Source organism: Aquarana catesbeiana, linkage group LG11 (genome assembly GCF_042186555.1).
Source record: "Aquarana catesbeiana isolate 2022-GZ linkage group LG11, ASM4218655v1, whole genome shotgun sequence".
Taxonomy (NCBI): Eukaryota; Metazoa; Chordata; class Amphibia; order Anura; family Ranidae; genus Aquarana; species Aquarana catesbeiana.
The window spans coordinates 62,779,917-62,801,867 of record NC_133334.1 but is presented as its reverse complement, the minus strand read 5'-3'; the positions used below and the strand labels follow the sequence as shown (position 1 = coordinate 62,801,867).

At 41.0% G+C, this 21,951-nt stretch overlaps 1 protein-coding gene across 2 annotated transcripts in view; it reads left to right on the top strand.

Moving 5' to 3' along the window:
- Positions 1 to 21,951, top strand: part of ELP4 (elongator acetyltransferase complex subunit 4) — a 480,195-nt gene that overhangs the window by 112,998 nt on the left and 345,246 nt on the right. For both annotated transcript variants that reach the window (XM_073604507.1, XM_073604508.1), the window contains exon 4: positions 15,012 to 15,137. In XM_073604507.1, the coding sequence (XP_073460608.1) occupies positions 15,012 to 15,137 (126 nt within the window). The remainder of the gene's footprint in view (positions 1 to 15,011; positions 15,138 to 21,951) is intronic.

Below are 21,951 nucleotides of genomic sequence, written 5' to 3'. Positions count from 1 at the left end.
TACAAAATTCAAAGATTTGGAAATCTCATAAACCCATATTTTATTCACAGTAGAAAACAGATCAACTGTTTTAACTGGGAAAATGTATAATTTTAAGAAAAAAAATAAGCTAATTTTGAAATTGATGGGAGCAACATGTCTCAAAAAAGTTGGAACAGGACCATGACCTGTGTAGCATCCCCTCTTAATTTTAACAACACTCTGTAAATGTCTGGGAACCGACGAGACCAATTGCTGGAGTTTTGGGAGAAGAATGTTGTCCCACTTTTGCCTGATATTGGATTCTAACTGCTCAATGGTCCTGGGTCTTCTTTGTTGTATTTTTCGTTTTAAGATGCACCAGTTAAGCACCCGGACTCTTCTATTAAAGAGGAAATAAACCCTGTTGGGTTTTATTTCCTCTTTTGCTCCCTGCAAAGCCTGCAAATTAAAAGCATAATGGGTTAGTATGCATCGCATACTAGCCCATTATGTGACACTTCCCTGCAAACTAATCCCGCGCTGTCCCCTGTGCAGGCCGCGTCCATCTTTGCCCCTCTTCCTTCCGGGCCGCGGACTCCAGCTATGTGACTGGCCAGAGCGGTGTGACGTGTTACTCCCATGCATGTGCGCGGGAGCCATCAGTCACAGCACACGCTGGGGAAGAAACAGCACGGAGGTCCGTTTCTTCATAGCTCATGCAACGATGGCATCATCAGCACACTACAAGGGAAATATCTCCTAAACGGCGCACCTTTAGGAGATCTTTCAACTACCTATAGGTAAGCCTTTTTCTAGGCTTACCTATAAGTAAAAGTCAGGAAGGAGGGTTTACAATCACTTTAAGAAGTCACGTAGTTGACATAGATGCAGTATGCGGTTTAGCATTTTTCTGTTGAAATATGCAAGGCCTTACCTGACAAAGACATTGTCTGGATGGGAGCATATGTTGCTCTAGAACCTGGATATATCTGTAGTGCTACCCTCGCAGGAGCTGCACGGTAGGATGGGTCTTCTGTTCTTTGCCTTAACATGCTCAAGAACGTCAGCCCCTCTGACACACCAGGTTAACTGTACAAACATACAACATTACTGGAAATCACTGAAAGTGATACATAGTGCCCAATAGCAGTGCTAAATCAAATGCACCAAACCAGGAAGTAAAGGCAAACTTAATATAATGTCACCCAATATGGTTGGTAAATTGACAAGCATAAAATGAATTAACAATGTCAATAACACAATTTAGCATGCAAAGTGATTAACAGTAAGGACTAGGCATAAGATGACATTTGACATCCAGATCCGCATAAACACTAGCAAGGTCAACTGAAGTGCAGCGGTGAGCAGTAGCAAACGTTAATCTACTGAGTGCTGGAACTTTACAGTCAGAGCGATGCTAGTCCTAGACCAACTGGGTGTGCACTGTCCTAAAGAAAAGGAGGATGGTAACAGAGGGAGCAGAGGAACAAAGGGGGCTTGCAGAATAATTATTATGGGAGGGGGAGTCCTTTGAGATGTTCTCTTTCTGGCTATCGTGGGGCCCATTAAGAGCACATTTGCAGTTAACAACAGTCCCAGTTAACTTGCACGCTGTATAGGTATGCTATGGTCTCACCACAGGTGCAAGGTAGATCTGGTTCAGTTGCAGTAAAGGGTTGGTATAGGTGCAGTTTTGGTTTCAAAATAAGTGCTGTATGGATTGGGTACACTTGGTGTCCTGCTCTCAGCGGCTCAGTCTCTGCGAGCAGTATCAGCAATGGGCAAAAAGCTCTTTCACCACCCCCCATATGTTGTGGTGAACTCTTGCTGTAGGAGGGAGGCCCCCCTCGATCTTTCCCTGAAAGCCTCCAGTGATCATCAGAATTCTTCAGTTTCCTGCAGCAATGGTGCAGGTGCTACGATGTGGGCGGTGCTCCACTTCCCCCGGGTGTCCTCACTCCCAGTCTCAGGCTTGGATCTCTGTCGGTATGGTCTCTGGCTGGCAGGTAAATATTAAGACAGAGGTGCTGTCCCCCCAACTCCCTCAGGGCTAACAGGAAAAACTTTTCCAGGAATTTAATAAAAATCCTCTCTCCACTCCTCCTTTTGCACAGTGCATTATGGGAACTGTAGTGTAACCAATGATAGTGTAGGCATTATATCATTCTCAGCACTCTGCATACAAGTCTATGGGCTTGCTTGGCTTTAGCTCTCCCCCTGCTGTCAGAAGGAGGAGGGTGCAGCATAACATTAAAGGGGTTGTAAACCTTTGTGGTTTTTCACCTCAATGCATTCAATGCATTGAGGTGAAAAACCTCTTGCAGTGCAGCAGTCCCCCAGTTCCCCTGTTTTACTTACCTGAACCCTCTTTTTCTCACGTCGGGGACGAGCACACCAGCTCTAGCCAGTGTCTCATGTCCTGATTGGCTAGATTGATAGCAGCGCAGCCATTGGCTCCAACCATGTTTTTGATCTGCCATTTCAACTATTAAAGTCAAGCTTTATACTTTCTTATCCATTTACTAATGCTAGCAGCATAAGGATTAATAGTCAATGTTGATTGAGAGAGTGAAGTTCCACTTTAACCTTATTAGTTGCAAAATGTTCTTCCAGCTCTTACTTGTTAGTATCAGCTTTCTGTTGCCCTGCGCCAACTTTTTTGAGACATGTTGCTGCCATCAGTTTAAAAATTACCTTATTTTTTTGTTAAAATTGTACATTTCCTCACTTTAAACATTTCATATATTTAGCATGTCTAATGTGAATAAAATTATAGGTTTATGAGATTTCCTTCTGTTTTTTTGTAGATTTTACACAGTGCCCCAAGTTTTTTTGAAATGGGGTTGAATACTAGAAATTACCATTTTCCCCCAGCTTCTATTTCTAAAACCAAATAATGGTCCCAGTTGGTTTGGGGTATTGTAGAAAATAAGTTGACCCCCTTCCATGAGGTTATCAGAATACATAATATTTATATGTAACATGTCTACCTAACCAAAAATTACACCTTTTTTTTTTTTTAGTTCAGAGCTCACTAAAGAGAGTCAGTATGTACAAAACCACTGTACAGTCTCTAAGGCCCCTTTCACACAGGCTTTACAATCAGGTCCGCCTGTCAGTTTTTCAGGTGGACCTGATTGGAGCCTCCATTCACTCCTATGGGTCAACGGATGTCAGGGTTGACATGTCTGCCGACACCCGCTGCTATCCGATCCTGTTCGTGAAATCCAGACAGATGGTGACCCTATTTTCCATCCGTCTATCTGATCGGATGGGATCAGCTGAAAATGGACAGGCGGTCTGTTTTTATTTGATCTCCCCATAGAGGAGAGCGGGACTCTGACAGGTCCATTTCTGCACAGTAAGCAGAGACGGACCTCCTGTCATCCGCCTGCTCACCGGGGATGAACGGAGCGATCCCCGGCTGAGTAAGGTGGAGTCCGTCAGGCAGATCGCCGTGTGAAAGGACCCTAATTTCAAATTTTGTCTGGAATGTGTTCCAAAAGTGACTGTTAAATTCCTGGTTGACATGCTAGCCTTGGCTTCAATGCTCTCTGAATCTGGCCAGGGGACATGTATAGTGGTAAGTAATTCTAACTCTTTTTTTTTGTTAAATGCTTACAGCAACCATGTTTTTGATCTGCCATTTCAACTATTAAAGTCAAGCACAGCCAGGTAACAAGCATTTTTCAAAGAGGGCCAGCGCCAAAGCTCTGCCCCTACATGTTTTGTTCCTGAAGACGTCTACAATGACCTCCAACCAGTTTTGTAGACTCTTATCTTATCTTAGCCTGTTTCAAAGAATGTTACCCAAGAACAGACATGTGCCTTCCTTTATCTCTATAAATAGAACCAGAAATCCATTACCTTTTATTAAGAGAAACCAGAAAAAAGTTATACACAGATCTTCACCCTTCCTCTCTTATCTTCCAAGCTTTCCCATTGGCCATTATGAATGCCTCTATGAGACAAGGATAGGGCCATAATAACATCCTTCTGTGGCTGTACTGCCTCATCAGGAGGATAAATAAGTATTGTATAAGTGAGGACAATTTCCCCACCTTTGTGAGATGTTCTCTGTGGGTTTTCCAACCTTTCTTCCTATTGCCTCCTCACCCTCTGTGATTGGTTAGGCGCCTATACAATAACACAGTATTGTTTTTGTACTTGCTGAATTCCAGATCCAATTAATTCATCCCCTATGAAGTGAAAACTGTTCATGAAACACATTGAGAAAAAGACTTTGGGTCTTGGAAACATCTGAAACAACATTATGTATAATAAACTAAAATTATAATTGAAAAGTAATTTAAATCACTGATCAATAGGAATAGAATTATTAACAAAATATGTTTTTATGAGAAATGTATGATTGTATTATATAAAGATTATAAGTTACACATTTTATTTTATAATTATTGATGTGGTACCTAAAAAGCTGTACGGATGCCCATCTCAATAAATAACCAATAGGGAAGTTTGGGAGATGGAAAGAATGATGTGCTTTAAAATAATCCTGTGGATTCACTTCAGTTATCAGGAAATGAAAGAAACGAAAGACATGTGCTTACACATATTAAAATGTTTTCTGATCAAGTGCCTTGCATATACCAAAACCCTATCTAATATATTATACACAGCTTAACTTAAAGTTTAACTACAGACAAACAGCTAAGATAAATACATATAAGGGAGTGATTTTACCTGCCAAAAGCATTTGTACGTCTCTCTATGCTAAATGAGGCTGCCCTTCACTTTGCATAACCAATGATGAGCTTGGAGGGGAGAGGGACAATGGTGCATATGAAAAAAGATGACATCAGTAGAGAGATATAAAGGTAGATTGTATCCACACCAGGGTGGGTTTGATTTAAATCACAATTTAAATCATGATTTAAATCACTTGTAAAAAGGCTTGATTTAAATCAACTCGATTTAAATCATAATTTTTAAAGAGCAACTGTCATCTCTGTCCCGCAACGGCTCCTCCTCTGACCCGCTGATGACTCACCGACAGTCCCATTCACTTAAATGGGACAGCTGGTGATGCGGCAGTGACACAACAAGGTGAGGCATGTGGTGGCAGCAGGTGAGTGGATGCCCACTAACAGCTGCTGCCATAATGGATCTGAAATGACAGGTGCTCTTTAAATGTAAAAGACTTATTCTTGCTGGTAGTTAGAATCTTTAATATTTGCAAACAAAATGAGGGTTTCCTATTTAGAATAATAAGCTGTCAGGTTAATAAATATTCCCAAACTGGGTCTCTTTTACGGCCTGCTGTCATTTTGCTCCTCAAGGGATGAATAAAGCACTTCAAGCTATGTGCAGAAAGATCACAAGGCTTATAAACTGCTTAGAAGGTTTTACTTTTATTTTTACTACTTACCCTTCCTCATCACACTTAGCCTGGTACAGATGCATTTCTCTTCAATCATACAGTTTGTAGTGTACATAGATTTGCAAAACAATGGAATAAAGGGATATTCCTGAACTTTGTTTTATCTCATGGTTACTATGAAATTGTGTGAATGCATCAATGCAGTGCATGTTATCTCAGCTTGCAAAGCTTGGATTCATTGAATGAGTTTACCAAAAATGTAAATATTGCAGAATATACAGCCTCATGCTACATAACTAAGCTCCATTTCATGCTGAATATACTAAATTAATAATGTATCGTAAATAGAAAACAATCTTTAGATACATTTTTACTCCAAAAGCATCTTATTAAAATAAATTTGATAAAAAAAAAAAAAAAAATCTGATTTAAATTTTAAAAAATCCTATTTCAACTTTTAAAAAAATAACGATTTTTTTTTTTTTAGATTTTTTTGAAAAAAATAATTTATTTTTATCCACCCTGATCCAGACATGGCTAATGCAAAATTTCAAGCTTTTTTAAAAGCTTAAGATGTTTCCATGGGTTTATCAGGAGCCGTATATCTTTAGAAAGCCAGTTCCATAGATAAATGACAATAAGCAATAAGTTAGAGAATTAGTAACCTTTATAATAATCCTAGGGGAAGATGTGATCTGGACAGCAGTATGTCATAAAGACAAACTGGAGTCAAACATTAAAAGAGAAGTATGGGTTTGCTTGTTATTTTTTTAAATCATACTTACCTAGGTGAATGCAGCACCAATGCGATGCTTCATCTGTTCCCCGCCGTTTCAAAGGGTGAGAACTGATCGATTAAACAAGGCAAATTTCTCAATCCTCCCAGCCGCTTTCAGTAGAGAGCCATGACTGTCAGTTGCCGGCTGTCTGCTCTGCCTCCACTGGAGTGCTGGACTGTGGAGGAGGTTGGAGTGGCTGGCTGAGACCCTCAGCAGCTCGTTAAGAGCCTAAGCAGGTGCCGGTCCAGGCTCCTGGGTGGATCCCGACCAAATGGTCGTGATCTTTCTCCAGCTAGAACCAGCTCTGTGACGTCAGCCAACAGCGGGCTTCACAGGTGGACTACAGCCAAACTAACGTTGACTGTGCTTCTCCTTTAAGATTATAGTAGCAAAAGAACAGGGGAGAGAGAGAACAAGGGAGGGAGTAGGTCAGGGGTACCCAACCAGTGGCCCGGGGAGCCCTCTAATGTGGCCCGTGACCTCCTGCACTGGGATGGCAGCTGGGCAAGCCCAGATTGTGGGTTGCTGATTGTGATACAATGCGCTCTGCCTGGGACAACAACTGCCAGTGATACCTGAACAGAAGACTGTTATTAAAGGTTAGTTTATTACTAAAATCAGTGTATACAGTATATGGGCATATCTGTTCTGCAGTGGTTACTGGGCTGCTTTCAAACTGATCCACAGATGCAGCGCAAAACGCCTATGGATTACCTGCACTGAGCCATAGACTTCTGTTATTACCTGCAGGTGTGGTGCACTTTTAAAAAGTGCACCACACCTGCAGGAAATAATAGAGGTCTATGGCAAAGTGCAGCTAACCCGCAGGAAAGCCACAGCTGCACTGCACCCTCGGTGTGGCTAAACCACAGCACATCAGTGTGAAAGCAGCCTTAGGCCCCTTTGACACAATCAGTCCGACCCAACTGGACCCTCCAGTTACCTTTATGGAGCCGCAGATGTAAACAGACTTGTGGCCGTTTACACCCACCTACCTCCAATCCAATCTGCTAACAAAAAAAAAAAAACATAAGGGGGTATCTGTCCCCTTCTATCTGGAAGGGCCCATAGAGTAGAGCAGGCTGTGTCATTGTCCGCTCTGCATATGCAGAATGGACATGGACCTGTCGTTCGCCCGCTCCATTCATTGTGGCCCAGGTTACCAAGTTGCTTAAGTGGTCCTCGCTTTTCAAAAGGTTGGACACCCCTGGAGTAGGTAATTAGGGTAAGCGAGGTGAATAGTGCGGTTAAAAAACAACAAACAAAAATTCCCAACTCACTTACCAGCCAGCCTGCAACAATCCGAATTGACCCGTCTAATGCCCCGTACACACGGTCGGACATTGATCAGACATTCCGACAACAAAATCCTAGTATTTTTTCTGACCGATGTTGGCTCAAACTTGTCTTGCATACACACGGTCACACAAAGTTGTCGGAAAATCCGATCATTCTGAACGCGGTGACGTAAAACACGTACGTCGGGACTATAAACGGGGCAGTAGCCAATAGCTTTCATCACTTTATTTATTCTGAGCATGCGTGGCACTTTGTGCGTCGGATTTGTGTACACACGATCGGAATTTCCGACAACGGATTTTGTTGTCGTAAAATTTTATAGCCTGCTCTCAAACTTTGTGTGTCGGAAAATCCGATGGAAAATGTGTGATGGAGCCTACACACAGTCGGAATTTCTGACAACAAGGTCCTATCACACATTTTCCGTCGGAAAATCCGACCGTGTGTACGGGGCATAACAGTTCACGTTAAAAACAAGTGGTTTTGTTTGCACACATTTGCAAATATATCCGTAAGATGAAGAGGCCACGTCACAGCAACCCAGTGTACTGCAATCCTAACTCTATCATTTTGAGAGTCTCCTGAGTTGGACCACATCTATAATAATGGATAGATTAAGGACAGGTATGCCTAGAGGTAGCCCACCCCTCCTTAATGGTATGGGGACACACTAGATACCCAGCAATAGCACAATGGCAGCGAAGGTATCCAGTGCGTCCCCTCACCAATTCACCAACAGTACAAACAAATGGCAACCACCGCAACCCATAATTGGCATTTGCAGCAGGGAGCACATGAAGGGCAACGCATGTAAAAAAAAACAAAACAAAAAAAAACTTCCAGCTCACTTACCAGCCTATAACAGACTAAATTGACCCCGTCCAACAGTTCACGTTAAAAACAGGGGGTTTAATTTGCTGCACACTGGCTGATAAGTAAGCTGGGAAATTTTGTTTGTTGTTTTTTGGCAAGCATCTCCTTTCCATGTGCTCCTTGCTGCAAAGGCTAGTTATAGGTTGGGGTGTTTGCTATTTGTACAGATAGCGAGGTCAGTTGGGACCCCAAAGCTTTTTATGCTAAAGTTCAGCTTTACATAATAGAATGCAATGTGTTTTGGGGTTTCTGTCATATTCAAGTAGATTCTGGACTATGAGTATAGACAGCAGACAATTCTGATGATAAATTAATAAACTTCGTAACCGTTTTTTATTTTCACATATTTTCCCCCAAAATGATAAAAGTAAATAAAAATTCTTGGTTTTCAAACAATTTGCTGCTTTGTGTGCGTAAAGGTAAGCTACAGAATAACTTACTTTATCGTTCTTTGTCATCCCTTCCAGACTAATTGCATTGCTCAAAGAGCTAGAAGGAAAGCACAATAATTATAAGACAAGGTTAGAATTAAGAAAGTAGATGTCTATTCGTGTATTCATGCTTTCCTATTCACAGCACTAATAAATGAACGCTACTTAATTACATTAATAAGGTGTTTAAAGATCCGTTTTAATTTGCCAAACTTGCTTGTTCATATTAGATTTTTGTTTTAACTAAAGAGGTGCGGAAAAATAAAGAAGTTTAATAAAGAAAAATACATTACCTCATTGCTAAAATGATGCTTTTATATAATAATTTTTTATGTATGAATTGGCTGACGCAGTGTTGGTAAAAGTTACCTATTCTATTTTCTTGTACTATATAGATAGACTGTCTTGCACACACCATATCATTTACCTTGATTTGAAGTGAATACACCGGACCCATTTGGCAGATATCATTTTTATTACATTCATTTTTCACTTGCACTGCTTAGGGTAGCACCACCATAGCTTGCTAGCTGGGGTATTATGTAATAGATGCCAAAAAACAAAGTATCCAAATATCCCAATTACTGCACAGGTGGTATACTCCATATATTTTATTTATAATATTTTAACATATTTTTTAAAAATTACAGAATTCATCAACCCTATCCAATAAAAACATTTAGAATGGAAACACTCATATATGGAAAGTCTAATGACAGTAATCTTTTGAGCACTGCTGAACAGAGTTAAGGTTTCTTAATAAAGACCCAGGTCTTATAATAGTGATAAAAAATTTCAATACTAGGCTATCAACTAATCTCCAAGCTATTCCCAAATATGTATGAGTGGGTAGTCCACATGTTTTTCCACTCCACATAAGATACATCATTATAACAAGATTGATAATAAGTACTTGGGAACATAGCCTAGGTCCCCAGTGGCTCATGTTTTTACTGAAGGACCCATCTAGTCATGCTTGAGCTTTTGCTCTTAAAACTGCTCGGACAGAATTTTCCAAAGATCTGGGTACCCCTTTCTAACTGCTTTTGTTGACCTCCTTAGGAGATTCTTGTCTCCACCCCTGCGTAGTTTCTGAACAACCTACTCCTTGTGAGGCTGTGATGTCTTTGTATTTACAATTTAAGAGATGGGCAAATGTATCAATGCTTGTCCTTAACAACACACCTTCCCATGTATGGCCTAAACTCCTACTGGCATTTAAAGGGGCACTCAAAGGGCCAAATTCTGAGTTTATTGCACTATAATACACATTTTCACGTTATGCTTTCTGGAACTTGCTGTGCCAACCAATTGATTTACATTGTTTACTCCAAAACCCCATTAGTAGAGTATTAGGGAAGCCGGAGGGGTCTGACAAAAGTACCACATCCATTGGATACTTTTCTCCATATTTAGACAATAGAAAACAAGAAACACACCTCTAAATGAAGCAAAGTTTCTTTCATCCACCATGTTTTTACTTTTTAAGATATTTAAAGATGAAAAAATAGAAAGAACATAAACCCCACGCGCAGAACATCATATGGTCTGACACTGTGATATAATTAAAAAACATGTTTTGCTGTTTAAAATAATAGATTACTTTAACAGTCTATTCTTCTGCTGCATTTACTAATGCATGGGTGGCACTTTTTATCATTGTTACTGCTTGGGTAATTTTTGAAAGCTTAAATACCATAAATTTCTACTCTACGTTTATGAAAATGGTTATATATTAATCACGATGAGAGTCTGAATATAGTTTTGCTTTCAGGGAAGACATTTATAACTGCATAGTAGTATGCAAGCATTTAATTATAAAATACAAATACAAAGGGCTTACCCTTATCATTACACTTCATCTGTTGTTAACTAATCACACAGTGATTCACGTGCGCTCATTAAAGGGGGTTTTCTATTTGAGTAGCAATACTGATGTTTGTGCTTAAACTATAGATCATGGTACATTTTTATTAAACGCAATATAATGGTTTAGTAGTAGTAGTAGTTTTTTTTTTTCTACAACTTTTGTAAAACAAAAAAAAAAAATATCTGCATGTAATCAAGTTTGTGAATGTATTTTTTTTTTTTAATTAAAAGATATTGCAGTATATTTACCTGCCTAATGGTTTTGCACAGCGTGGCTTAGAACCTCCTCTTCTGGGATCTACCGTCAGCACTCTCTGGGCCTTTTCTTCTTCTCCGAGTGCTTACATAGCAAACTGCTTGCTATGGGGGCACTCGTGCGGGCTCGATTCCGAGCCAGGCTGTGTGAGCCTTGTGAAACACACAATGCAGAGCGGCCCCGTCACCCGCGCTCTCTCCACTGGTTTTCACTGACAGCAGCGGGAGCCATTGTGAAAGCCTCTATTGAGACCAGGTAGAGGAGAGAAGAGCTGCAGCAGACAGGCACAGCGCTGGATTTATACAGAACTCATGTAAGTGTTTAGTGGGAGGGGGGGTTCAGGGGAGCTGCTATTGAAAAGTTTTTTTTACCCTAATGCAGAAATGCATTAAGGTAAAAACTTTTACCTTTTAGAACCAGCTTAAAAGTCCAGCCCAACATAACCTGAGATTTTAGTTAAGTGAAGTCTTGTGACCATTATACCTTCTATCTTGTTGAAACTTCGATATCAAGACCTCCTTGCCATCCCTTCCAGTTATGTTCCTAACACCTTGAGGTCTCATTTCTGCTCCAAAAAAAGGTGATTCCACGGTTCCTTTTATATTCTATAAGATAAAGTCCAACAGGCTCTTGTGTTTGTCACAGATTACAAGTTACATTAACGTGTTAATGCTTATACCAGGTTTTAATAGTTCGGCTTAGTGACCATGATGGCCGTTCCCCTTATATCAGTATAGGACAAGTGCACATTGAGGGATGCGTGCATCTGACACACCCAAAACTTTGTTAGATATTAAAGCGGATCTACCAAATCCTATCCCTTACAGCCAAGGAAGCCTCATCTTAAACCTGATAGACACTTTAAGCTTTTTTAATGTTATGTTAGTAAAGATCTTCTCGTTGAGCTATTGTGTTCTGACAAATTCATATGAATTTGATGCGGTTTAAAAACGCATCCAATTTGCATAAATGTGAACCCAGCCTGACCCTCCTGTCAGGCTGGGTTCAGGATACAATATTCCTGCTTTTGCCAGTTACATACATTGCAAGGATTTTAGAAAGTTTCGTTACATAGCCCTATCTGCTAACATTTTTTTTGAACTCCGCAAACTTCCTGAGTTCTGAGTGGGAGTGTTCTCCTGCTGTGGTCGCATGAACTTTTATAGTGTTATATTAGGAGAAAAATAGTAGGAAACAATGGAAAATTGCATTTCTTTTGGAGTACTGTATAGTAGCAGTATACAGAATGCCCCATATACAAAAAAGCCATTTTTTAAGACAGGTGCAGGGGAGTCAGGAAGGCCAGGTGTCAGTGCAGGCACTGGAACCGGGTGTAGCAAGATGGCCGCTGCTCCACGTGAAGGAACCAGAGCTGTGGACCGTCCCTCGGGCTGCTGCAACGATACTGAGCGCCGCAATACTGGCCTTGGATGGTGAACTGACAGGCAGGAGATCTCCGGATTCTGTGGAAAATGCTAGGTGGGTTTGCTGGTGCAGAAAAGCCAAGGATGGGTAACAGGATGGCAGGAGCTCTTCACATGTATGTCTTTTCAGACCACCATCCGGCCACGCCCCCAAATACAGGACAATCTTGGAGGAAAACCTGTTAAAGTCTGCAAAAGACTTGAGACTGGGGCGGAGGTTTACCTTCCAGCAAGACAATGACCCTAAACATACAGCCAGAGCTACAATGAAATGGTTTAGATCAAAGCATATTCATGTGTTAGAATGGCCCAGTCAAAGTCCAGACCTAAATCCAATTGAGAATCTGTGGCAAGACTTGAAAATTGCTGTTCACAGATGCTCTCCATCCAATCTGACAGATATTTTGAACTATTTTGCAAAGAAAAATGGGCAAAAATGTCACTCTCTAGATGTGCAAAGCTGGTAGAGACATCCCCGAAAAGACTTGCAGCTGTAATTGTAGCAAAAAGTGGTTCTACAAAGTATTGACTCGGGGCCGAATACAAATGCACGCCACACTTCAGATATTTATTTGTAAAAAATTGAGAAATCCATTAATCATTTTCCTAACACTTCACAATTATGTGCCACTTTGTGTTGGTCTATCACATAAAATCCCAATAAAATACATTTAAATTTTTGGTTATAACACGACAAAATGTGGAAAATTTCAAGGGTTATGAATACCTTTTCAAGGCACTGTAACTCCCAAAACACATTGGCTATCATTTTTTAGTATGAATTTTTTTTTTCATATCTCATCATTTGACTGATTGCTTTCCTGTTGTGCCCAGATTTTACTTAAACTTCAAATAGCTAGCCACAGTCCCCCAGTGGTTGTTAGGTACCTGTGACCCAAGGAGCAGTCTAGTAACTATGCTTACTTCCTATGACTGGCCTTCAATCTGCCACTACATCTGTAAACAAAGCAACCTCAGATCCAGTGCCATGCCACTCTACCCAGAGACAAAAAATTATTATTTTTTTTAAATTTTGAACACAGTCATACTGCAGCAAAATAGACCCGTGTGAATAGGCCCTAAATACAAATATGCCACTTACAGATTTGCTTTAGCTCACCTTATGAGAAGATTATTGTAATGTAAACACGGGGTTACATTGTATTAATGAAAGAATGGTGTATCAGCTGTTACACAAACAGCTGTCAGTGTTCCTGTAGTATGCATACCTGGACCTTGGCTGTTAAACTAAGAACTATGTCCCAGCAATTACCCCTACAAGGGCAGGCACTGTGTTTGGTTGTATTGGGCATGTAAGGTATACCATTGATACTTAAGATACATGTTTACGTCTTAAACCTTAAAAGCACCTATGCTATTTCCCTAACTCACCAAAACAAATATAACAGTTAAGACTAGGTATTGCCAGGTGCCAAGTGCCAAATAGTAACAATATCTTATTAATCCATTGCTGCAGGTTTACTCAGTAGCCATTGAAAGCCCAAGGTCGTTCTTCTGCACTGCTATTTTGCAGTGGCATGCTTTAGGTGTCTTCAATTTTAGAGGCTTCAATGGTGCTTCCTGGTTTCTTTTTGTTAACTGTGGTAAGGCTATAGACACATTAATATTCCTAACAAGCGGGAAATAAGCTTTAAAATAAGCTCCCACTGACTTCTATAGCTGCAGGCACTGTGGAGCAATTCATCCTCCACAGAAAAAGCACTGAAGTCCATCAAGTTGATTCTCTCATTTGCTCAGCTCACCCTGTCCCTATTTCCCAACAGTGACACAGCATCTTTCTAAACTCTAATGTTAACCCAGAAGGAGAGTTCTTGTAGTGGGAGTAGGAGGAGCTGAGCTTCAGAGAGAAAGCTTTGAATGACTTCAGTGCTACTGCTATGAATTCCGAGGTGAATTGCTCCACATTTAATACGGGTATATAAGTCAGTGACTGCTTGTTTGAAAGCTCATTACTGCTTGTTAGGAATATGTAGTCCAGTGATCTTTACTCTGGGTCCGTGCCTGATGCCTTGCGTATACAGGAGATCAGTTGATCAGTACAGGCGCCATTCACAGAATGCCTTCCATTTTCTGAAAGAATGCAATGCATTCTCTGATTGGTCTAGGACTAGGTCTACACCTCGTCCAATCAGAGATTGATTTGCATGCAAAGCATTCTCTGAATGGCTTCTGTGCTGATTGGCTGACCTCCTGTGTTCACAATGCAGGAGAGCATGACCCAGAAGCAAGAGAATATCATAGCCATCACTACTTAAGTGATTTCCAGCTTCCAGGGGAATTGGCCGGGCATGTCATATACATAGTTACATTGGTCCAAGCTGGACCAATGTAACTACAGTTTGTATAACATTCTGGTGCCTGGATTCTTGTTCTTTGAGATTATCCAGTCATTACATCTTCCCAATGGATATCTGTTGCAAACAGCTGTTTTTAGCTCGGTTCTAAAAATTATTATCAGGCTAGGTCTAAAGTGACTATGAAATACTTGGGCTTCCATTGTTGACCTCTGCTTCTGGGATAGTTACTTGGCTGTCTCTTGGTTCAATCACTAACCTGGACTAAGAAGGTATTGATGCCAGGGGGTCAGATTGCATTTTCAGATGGAGAAATGGGCAATGGCAGCCCCCCCCAGTACTTCTCTAAAATGGGTTTCACTCGAGTTTATTACTAGGATAATCTCTTCTAAAAGCTTTCATTCTATTTTTTTAAATTAATTTTTAGTTTATATTTTGGATTAATATGGCTTATTTCTTCTAGGACCTCCCTGCACCTCTTACAGATGAAGTACCTAAACTAGAGCGTAAAGTTGAACTTGAGGGTCCTGGATCAGAAGGGGACAGTATGAAGATTGCCTGGCGTTACCAGAATTTGCCAAAAGTGGAGGTGATGTTTGATTGTTTTATTTGTATAAAAAAAATGAAAACTAATATAGCCACCACATATAAGGACTGTCAAGCTACAATGTATTTCATTTTTGTTTTATATAGGTTATTATTATTATTACTATACAGGATTTATATAGCGCCAACAGTTTACACAGCGCTTTACACTATAAAAGGGAGACAATACAGTTATAATACAATAAAATACAAGAGGATTAAGAGGGCCCTGCTCAGAAGAGCTTACAATCTAATAGGCTGGGGCAGGTGGTACAAAAGGTTGTAACTATGGGGAATGAGCTGATGGAAGTGGTAAAAGATTAGTTGGAGACGTGATAGGCTTCCATGAAGAGATGAGTTTTCAGGGATCTACTGAAGGTAGCAAGAGTAGGGGATAGCCGGACAGGTTGAGGTAATACGTGTTTTATTACTAAAGATGTTTGTCATTGGTCAACAGGACAAATAGAGAGGGTAAATCTGCTAATTAGGGATATAGGTCATATATATGTGTATTTTATTGGCTTATTTGACCATTTGCTTGGTGTTTATCTTTTAAATATTCCACTGAAATCACTAGTCCATATATGGATTATGGGATCAAATGTATGATTGGCAGACAGAAGTTACAAAATCCATACGTTATTTGCTCCAGGGTTGAACTCTTGACCAGAAACTTTAAATTACTGTTTGAGAAGATGGTAGTGCTACCACAAGGTGAAGTTGGGATTGACAAGAGCCAGTGAGAGGTCAGCTCCGGGCAATGAAGATGGGGACAAACCTGTGGTATGGTTAGTTGATATGCACTCAGGTGAGGTGATACAGAGTTCATCTTCTACGTATGTTAAGCTTCAGGTAACATTTGGATTTGTATGAGCTGACAGCAGGGAGGCTGCTGGTAACTTAAAACTGTTTGGTGTAGGAAAGGTCAATCTAGTTTGCATGGAGGTTAAAACATGAGTTCCTTGGTAACAAGGAGGATAATTAAAGGAATTTCACAGTCGTACTGCATACTTTAAAACATTTTAATGTGTAGATGACTCAGTATTTTCACAAATTAAACGTTGAAATTAACCTGTTAGGTGATCAGACAGTTTTCAAACCTTGTAGCTTAGGCTTCCAGCTGACTAATAACTAAGCCCTGGTCGTTGCTAGTCAAGCCCAAAATAGAAACTTCACTGTCCATGGAGACTACCACAGACAACTGCTGAATAAAGGGACTTTGTCAAGGATTAGTTGACATATCTCCACACACAACAAGGTACCTGTATTTTGACACTATTGTCAGCTAGAAGATGAGGCACTGTATATAGTATGGATTTTGGGATCTGTGGGGTCACCAAAACTAGTTGAAGTTTAACAGACATACATGAAGGCACCACAAAGTAACCTGACTGGTTCATTTTAAAGTAAACTTGTAATTTCCTCATTTTACTGAACTGTTATTATGATGGCAAAGCAGGCCAATACATACAGTGCTGTGAAAAAGTAATTGCCCCCTAAACCTAATAACTGATTGTGCCATCCTTGGCAGCAACAACTGCAATCAAGCATTTGCGATAACTGTCCATGAGTCTTTCACATCACTGTGGAGGAATTTTGGCCTACTCTTATTTGCAGAATTGTTGTAATTCAGCCACATTGGAAGTTTTTTGAGAATGAAGAGCCTGTTTAAGGTCATGCCGCAGCATCTTAATCTGATTTAAGTCCGAACTTTGACTAAGCCACTCCTAAACCTTGATTTAGTTTTTTTGAGCCACACAGACGGGGACTTGCTGGTGTGTTTCAGATCATTGTCCCACTGTATAATCCAAGTGTGCTTGAGCTTGAGGTCTCGAACTGATGGCCAGACATTCTCCTTCACTATTTTCTGGTAGAGTGTAGAATTTATGGTTCCATCAGTTATGGCAAGTCGTCCAGGTCCTGAAGGTGCAAAGCAGCCCCAGACCATCACACCACCACCATGTTTGGTTGTTGGTATGTTGTTTTTTTATGATATGCTGTGTTAATTTTATGCCAGATGTAACAGGACACACACCTTCCAAAAAGTTCAACTTTTGTCTCATCAGTCCACAGAATATTTGCTCAAAAGTTTTGTGGATAATCAAGATGTTTTTTGGCAAATTTGTGTTCTTTTTGGTCAGCAGTGTCTTTCACCTTGGAACTCTCCCATGGATGCCATTTTTGCCCAGTCTTTCTTATTGTTGAATCATAAACACTGACGTTACCTGAGGCAAGTGAGCCCTGCAATTCTTTAGATGATGTTCTAGTTTTTTTTATAACCTCCTGGATGAGTCATCGTTGTGCTCTTAGAGTAATTTTCGTAGGCCGGCTACTCCTGGGAAGGTTCTCCATTTGAGAATAATGGCTCTCACCGTTGTTAGCTTTGTAACCATTTCCAGACTGATACATGTCAATTACTTTGTTTCTTATCTGTTCTTGAATTTCTTTAGATCACGGCATGATGTGTTGCTTTTTGAGATCTTTTAGCGTGCTTCACTTTGTCAGACAGCTTTTATTTAAGACCTCTTTCACACTGAGGTAGTTTTCAGGCGTTTTAGCGCTAGAAATAGCTCTTGAAAACTGCCTTCCATTAATTTGCATGAGTGCTTTCACACTCGGGCGGTGTGCTTGCAGACATTAGAAAAAGTCCTGCAAGCAACATCTTAAAAAGCTCTCCAAGAACGCCCCTACCCACTGAAATGAATGGGCAGCGCTTCAGAAGTGCACTAAAATTGCTTTGAAAGTGCTGCAAAACAGGTGTTTTTTTTCAATTCCTTCAAGGTCGCATTGTTATGTGACTTTAAAAAAAAGGCCCCGCTAGCGCCTAAAAAGCACTGCTGAAATGCCGTGAAAGCACCGCAAAAACGACCGGCGCTTTAGCGCTGTTTAGCAGCTCTTCATTATGAAAGGGGTCTTAATGATTTCTTCATTCAAAACGTCTGGTAGTAATCAGGCCTGGGTGGCAAGTTAAGTTGAATTCTGCTTTCCAAAAAATGTGGTTAATCACAGTTCATTCATGATTTAGCAGGGTTGGGGGGCAGGCAGGTTTGGACAGCTTTTTTCCCTTAATAAATTAAACCATCATTTAAAAACTGCAATTTGTATTTACTCGGGTTATCTTTGTGCAATATTTTAATTTGTTTGATGATCTGAATCATTTCAGCGAGACAAATATACAAAAGAGAAAACAAATCAAGAAGGGGGCTAACACTTTTTCGCAGCACTGTAGGTACAAAAGTGTCTTCACACGTTTTGATACCGTTCCAAGTACCCCTGAAACCCCTAAATTTGCTGCCCCTCAAAATAACTCAACACACAGTCATTCACGTTTAAACCGCTGGCAACAAAAGTGAGTATACCCCTAAGTGAAAATGCCCAATTAGCCATTTTCCCTCCCCGGTGTCATGTGACTCGTTAGTGTTACAAGGTCTCAGGTGTGAATGGGGAGCAGGGGTATTAAATTTGATGTTATCGCTCTCACTCTCTCGTACTGGTCACTGGAAGTTCAACATGGCACCTCATGGCAAAGAACTCTCTGAGGATCTGAAAAAAAGAATTGTTGCTCTACATAAAGGCCTAGGATATAAGAAGATTGCCAAGACCCTGAAACTGATCTGCAGCGCAGTGGCCAAGACCATACAGTGGTTTAACAGGACAGGTTCCACTCAGAACAGGCCTCGCCATGGTCGACCAAAGAAGTTGAGTGCACATGCTCAGCGTCATATCCAGAAGTTGTTATTGGGAAATAGACGTATGAGAGCTGCCAGCATTGCTGCAGAGGTTGAAAGGGTGGGGGTCAGCCTGTCAGTGCTCAGACCATACGCCGCATGTTGCATCAAATTGGTCTGCATGGCTATCGTCCCAGAAGGAAGCCTCTTCTAAAGATGATGCACAAGAAAGCCCGCAAACAGTTTGCTGAAGACAAGCAGACTAAGGACATAGTTACATACATAGTGACATAGTAGGTGAGGTTGAGAAAAGACACAAGTCCATCAAGTCCAACCTATATGTGTGATTTTATGTCAGTATTACATTATATATCCCTGTATGTTGTGGTCGTTCAGGTGCTTATCTAATAGTTTTTTGAAATTATCGATGCTCCCCGCTGAAACCACTGCCTGTGGAAGAGAATTCCATATCCTAACCGCTCTTACAGTAAAGAACCCTCTACGCAGTTTAAGGTTAAACCTCTTTTCTTCTAATTTTAATGAGTGGCCATGTGTCTTACTAAATTCCCTTTCGCTGAAAAGTTTTATGCCTATTGTGGGCTCACCAGTACGATATTTGTACATTGAAATCATATCCCCTCTCAAGCGTCTCTTCTCCAGAGATAATAATTTCAGTGCTTGCAATCTTTTCTGATCACTAAGGTCCTCCAGTCCCTTTATTAGCTTTTTTGCCCTTCTCTGGACTCTCTCCAGTTCCAGCACATCCTTCCTGAGGACTGGTGCTCAGAACTAGACAGCATACTCCAGGTGCGGCCGGACCAGAGTCTTGTAGAGTGGGAGAATTATTGTTTAATCTCTGGAATTAATCCCCTTTTTAATTCATGCCAATATTCTGTTTGCTTTGCTTGCAGCAGCTTGGCATTGCATGCCATTGCTGAGCCTGTCATCTACTAGGACCCCCAGGTCCTTTTCCATCCTAAATTCCCCCAGAGGCTCTCGCCCTAGTGAGTAGATTGCATTCATATTTTTGCCACCCAGATGCATTATTTTACATTTTTCTACATTAAACCTCATGTAGTTGCCCACCCCATTAATTTGTTCAGATCTTCTTGCAAGGTTTCACCATCCTGCAGAGAAGTTATTGCCCTGCTGAGCTTAGTATCGTCCAGAAAATACAGAGATTGAGCTGTTTATCCCATCCTCCAGGTCGTTTATGAATAAATTAAACAGAATTTGTCCCAGGAAAGATCCCTGGGGACCCCAGTTTCCACCCCGGACCATTCCAAGTACTCCCCATTTATCACTACCCTCTGAACTCCCCCCTGTAGCCAGTTTTGAATCCATGTACTCACCCTTTGGTCCATGCCAATGGACCTTACTTTGTACAGTAAATCTTTATATGGAACTGTATCAAATGGTTTTGCAAAACATGGACATGGATTACTGGAACCATGTCCTATGGTCTGATGAGACCAAGGTAAACTTATTTGGTTCAGATGGTGTCAAGCGTGTGTGGCGGCAACCAGGTGAGGAGTACGAAGACAAGTGCCTATATGTCTAAATGCTTACAGTCTAGCATGGTGGTGGGAGTGTTATGGTCTGGGGCTGCATGAGTACTGCCGGCACTGGGGAGCTACAGTTCATTGAGGGAACCACAAATGCCACTGTGACATACTGAAGCAGAGCATGATCCCCTTCCTTCAGGGACTGGGCTGCAGGGCAGTATTCCAACATAACGACCCCAAACACACCTCTTTGCTAAAGAAGCTGAGGGTAAAGGTGATGGACTGGCCAAGCATGTCTCCACACCTAAACCCTATTGAGCATCTGTGGGGCATCCTCAAATGGAAGCTGGAGGAGCGCAAGATCTCTAACAGCCACCAGCACCATGATGAAGTGGAAGAGGACTCCAGTAGCAACCTGTAAAGCTCTGGTGAACTCCATGCCCAAGAGGGTTAAAGCAGTGCTGGAAAATAATGGTGGCCACACAAAATATTGACACTTTGGGCCCAATTTGGACATTTTCACTTAGGGGTGTAATCACATTTGTTGCCAGCGGTTTAGACATTAATGGCTGTGTGTTGAGTTATTTTGAGGGGACAGCAAATTTACACTGTTATACAAGCTGTACACTCACTACTTTACATTGTAGCAAAGTGTAATTTCTTCAGTGTTGTCACATGAAAAGATATAATAAAATATTTACAGAAATGTGAGGGGCATACTCACTTTTGTGAGATACTGTATATAGAAAATATTTTACCTGTCAAGGAATTTGTAATTCTGTGCAGCCAATCTTATGATCCAGGCACCCCTGCAAGACAGAAAGGCAGTATAGTATAGTAAAGTCAAAGGGCTTTTTTTTATATTAAGATAAAAAAAACATGATATACTTACCTGCTCTGTGCAACGAGAATGTACAGAGCGGCCCCTTACCTCTTGTTTGCTGATCCCCGCTGGTGATCTCTATTCCTCCTCGTTTCCGAGTGCCACCACAACATCCATGTGCTATGGGGGCACCCCAAGCTGGGCTTTGTGCATCCATAGACACATACAGCATGGCTCAGCCACGCTCCCCTCTCCCCCCTCCCTCCTTGAATGACAGAAGTTTGAATGACCGTGTAGCCAGTGAATCCAGGAATCCAGTGTAGCCAGTGAATCCAGGAAGAGAGGAGAGCAGGGCTACCAGCAGGGACAGCGATAAATCATGAGAGGTGTCAGGTAGGTGTTTAGGGAGGGGAAAAGTACAAGTAGCGGTGTTTTTTTTTTTTTGCAGGAAATCCGTTAATCGAGTAAAAAAACACCTTGACTTTAGAACCACTTTAAGAACACACACCTCAACCCCCACCCAGATTTCTGATTGGTCAATGAAGGAGCAGCAGCCTACTAATGAGATCATCCCACTGCCATCATGTTCCCTGTCATTATATGGATACTGTAGAATAGCCCGATTTGGTTTCTAATACTGACCTTCCCTCTACAAGTCTGTATACAGCTGTACAGGGATCACAGGATACTGAGATCAAGACTAATTTGAGTACATACATTAGTTGCAATTAAAAGTATTTTCCCAAATCATCTTTCAAAACATCACATAAGAAATGGGCACCACCTCCAACAAACACTTTGAAAGAAGTAATATTGCTGAAC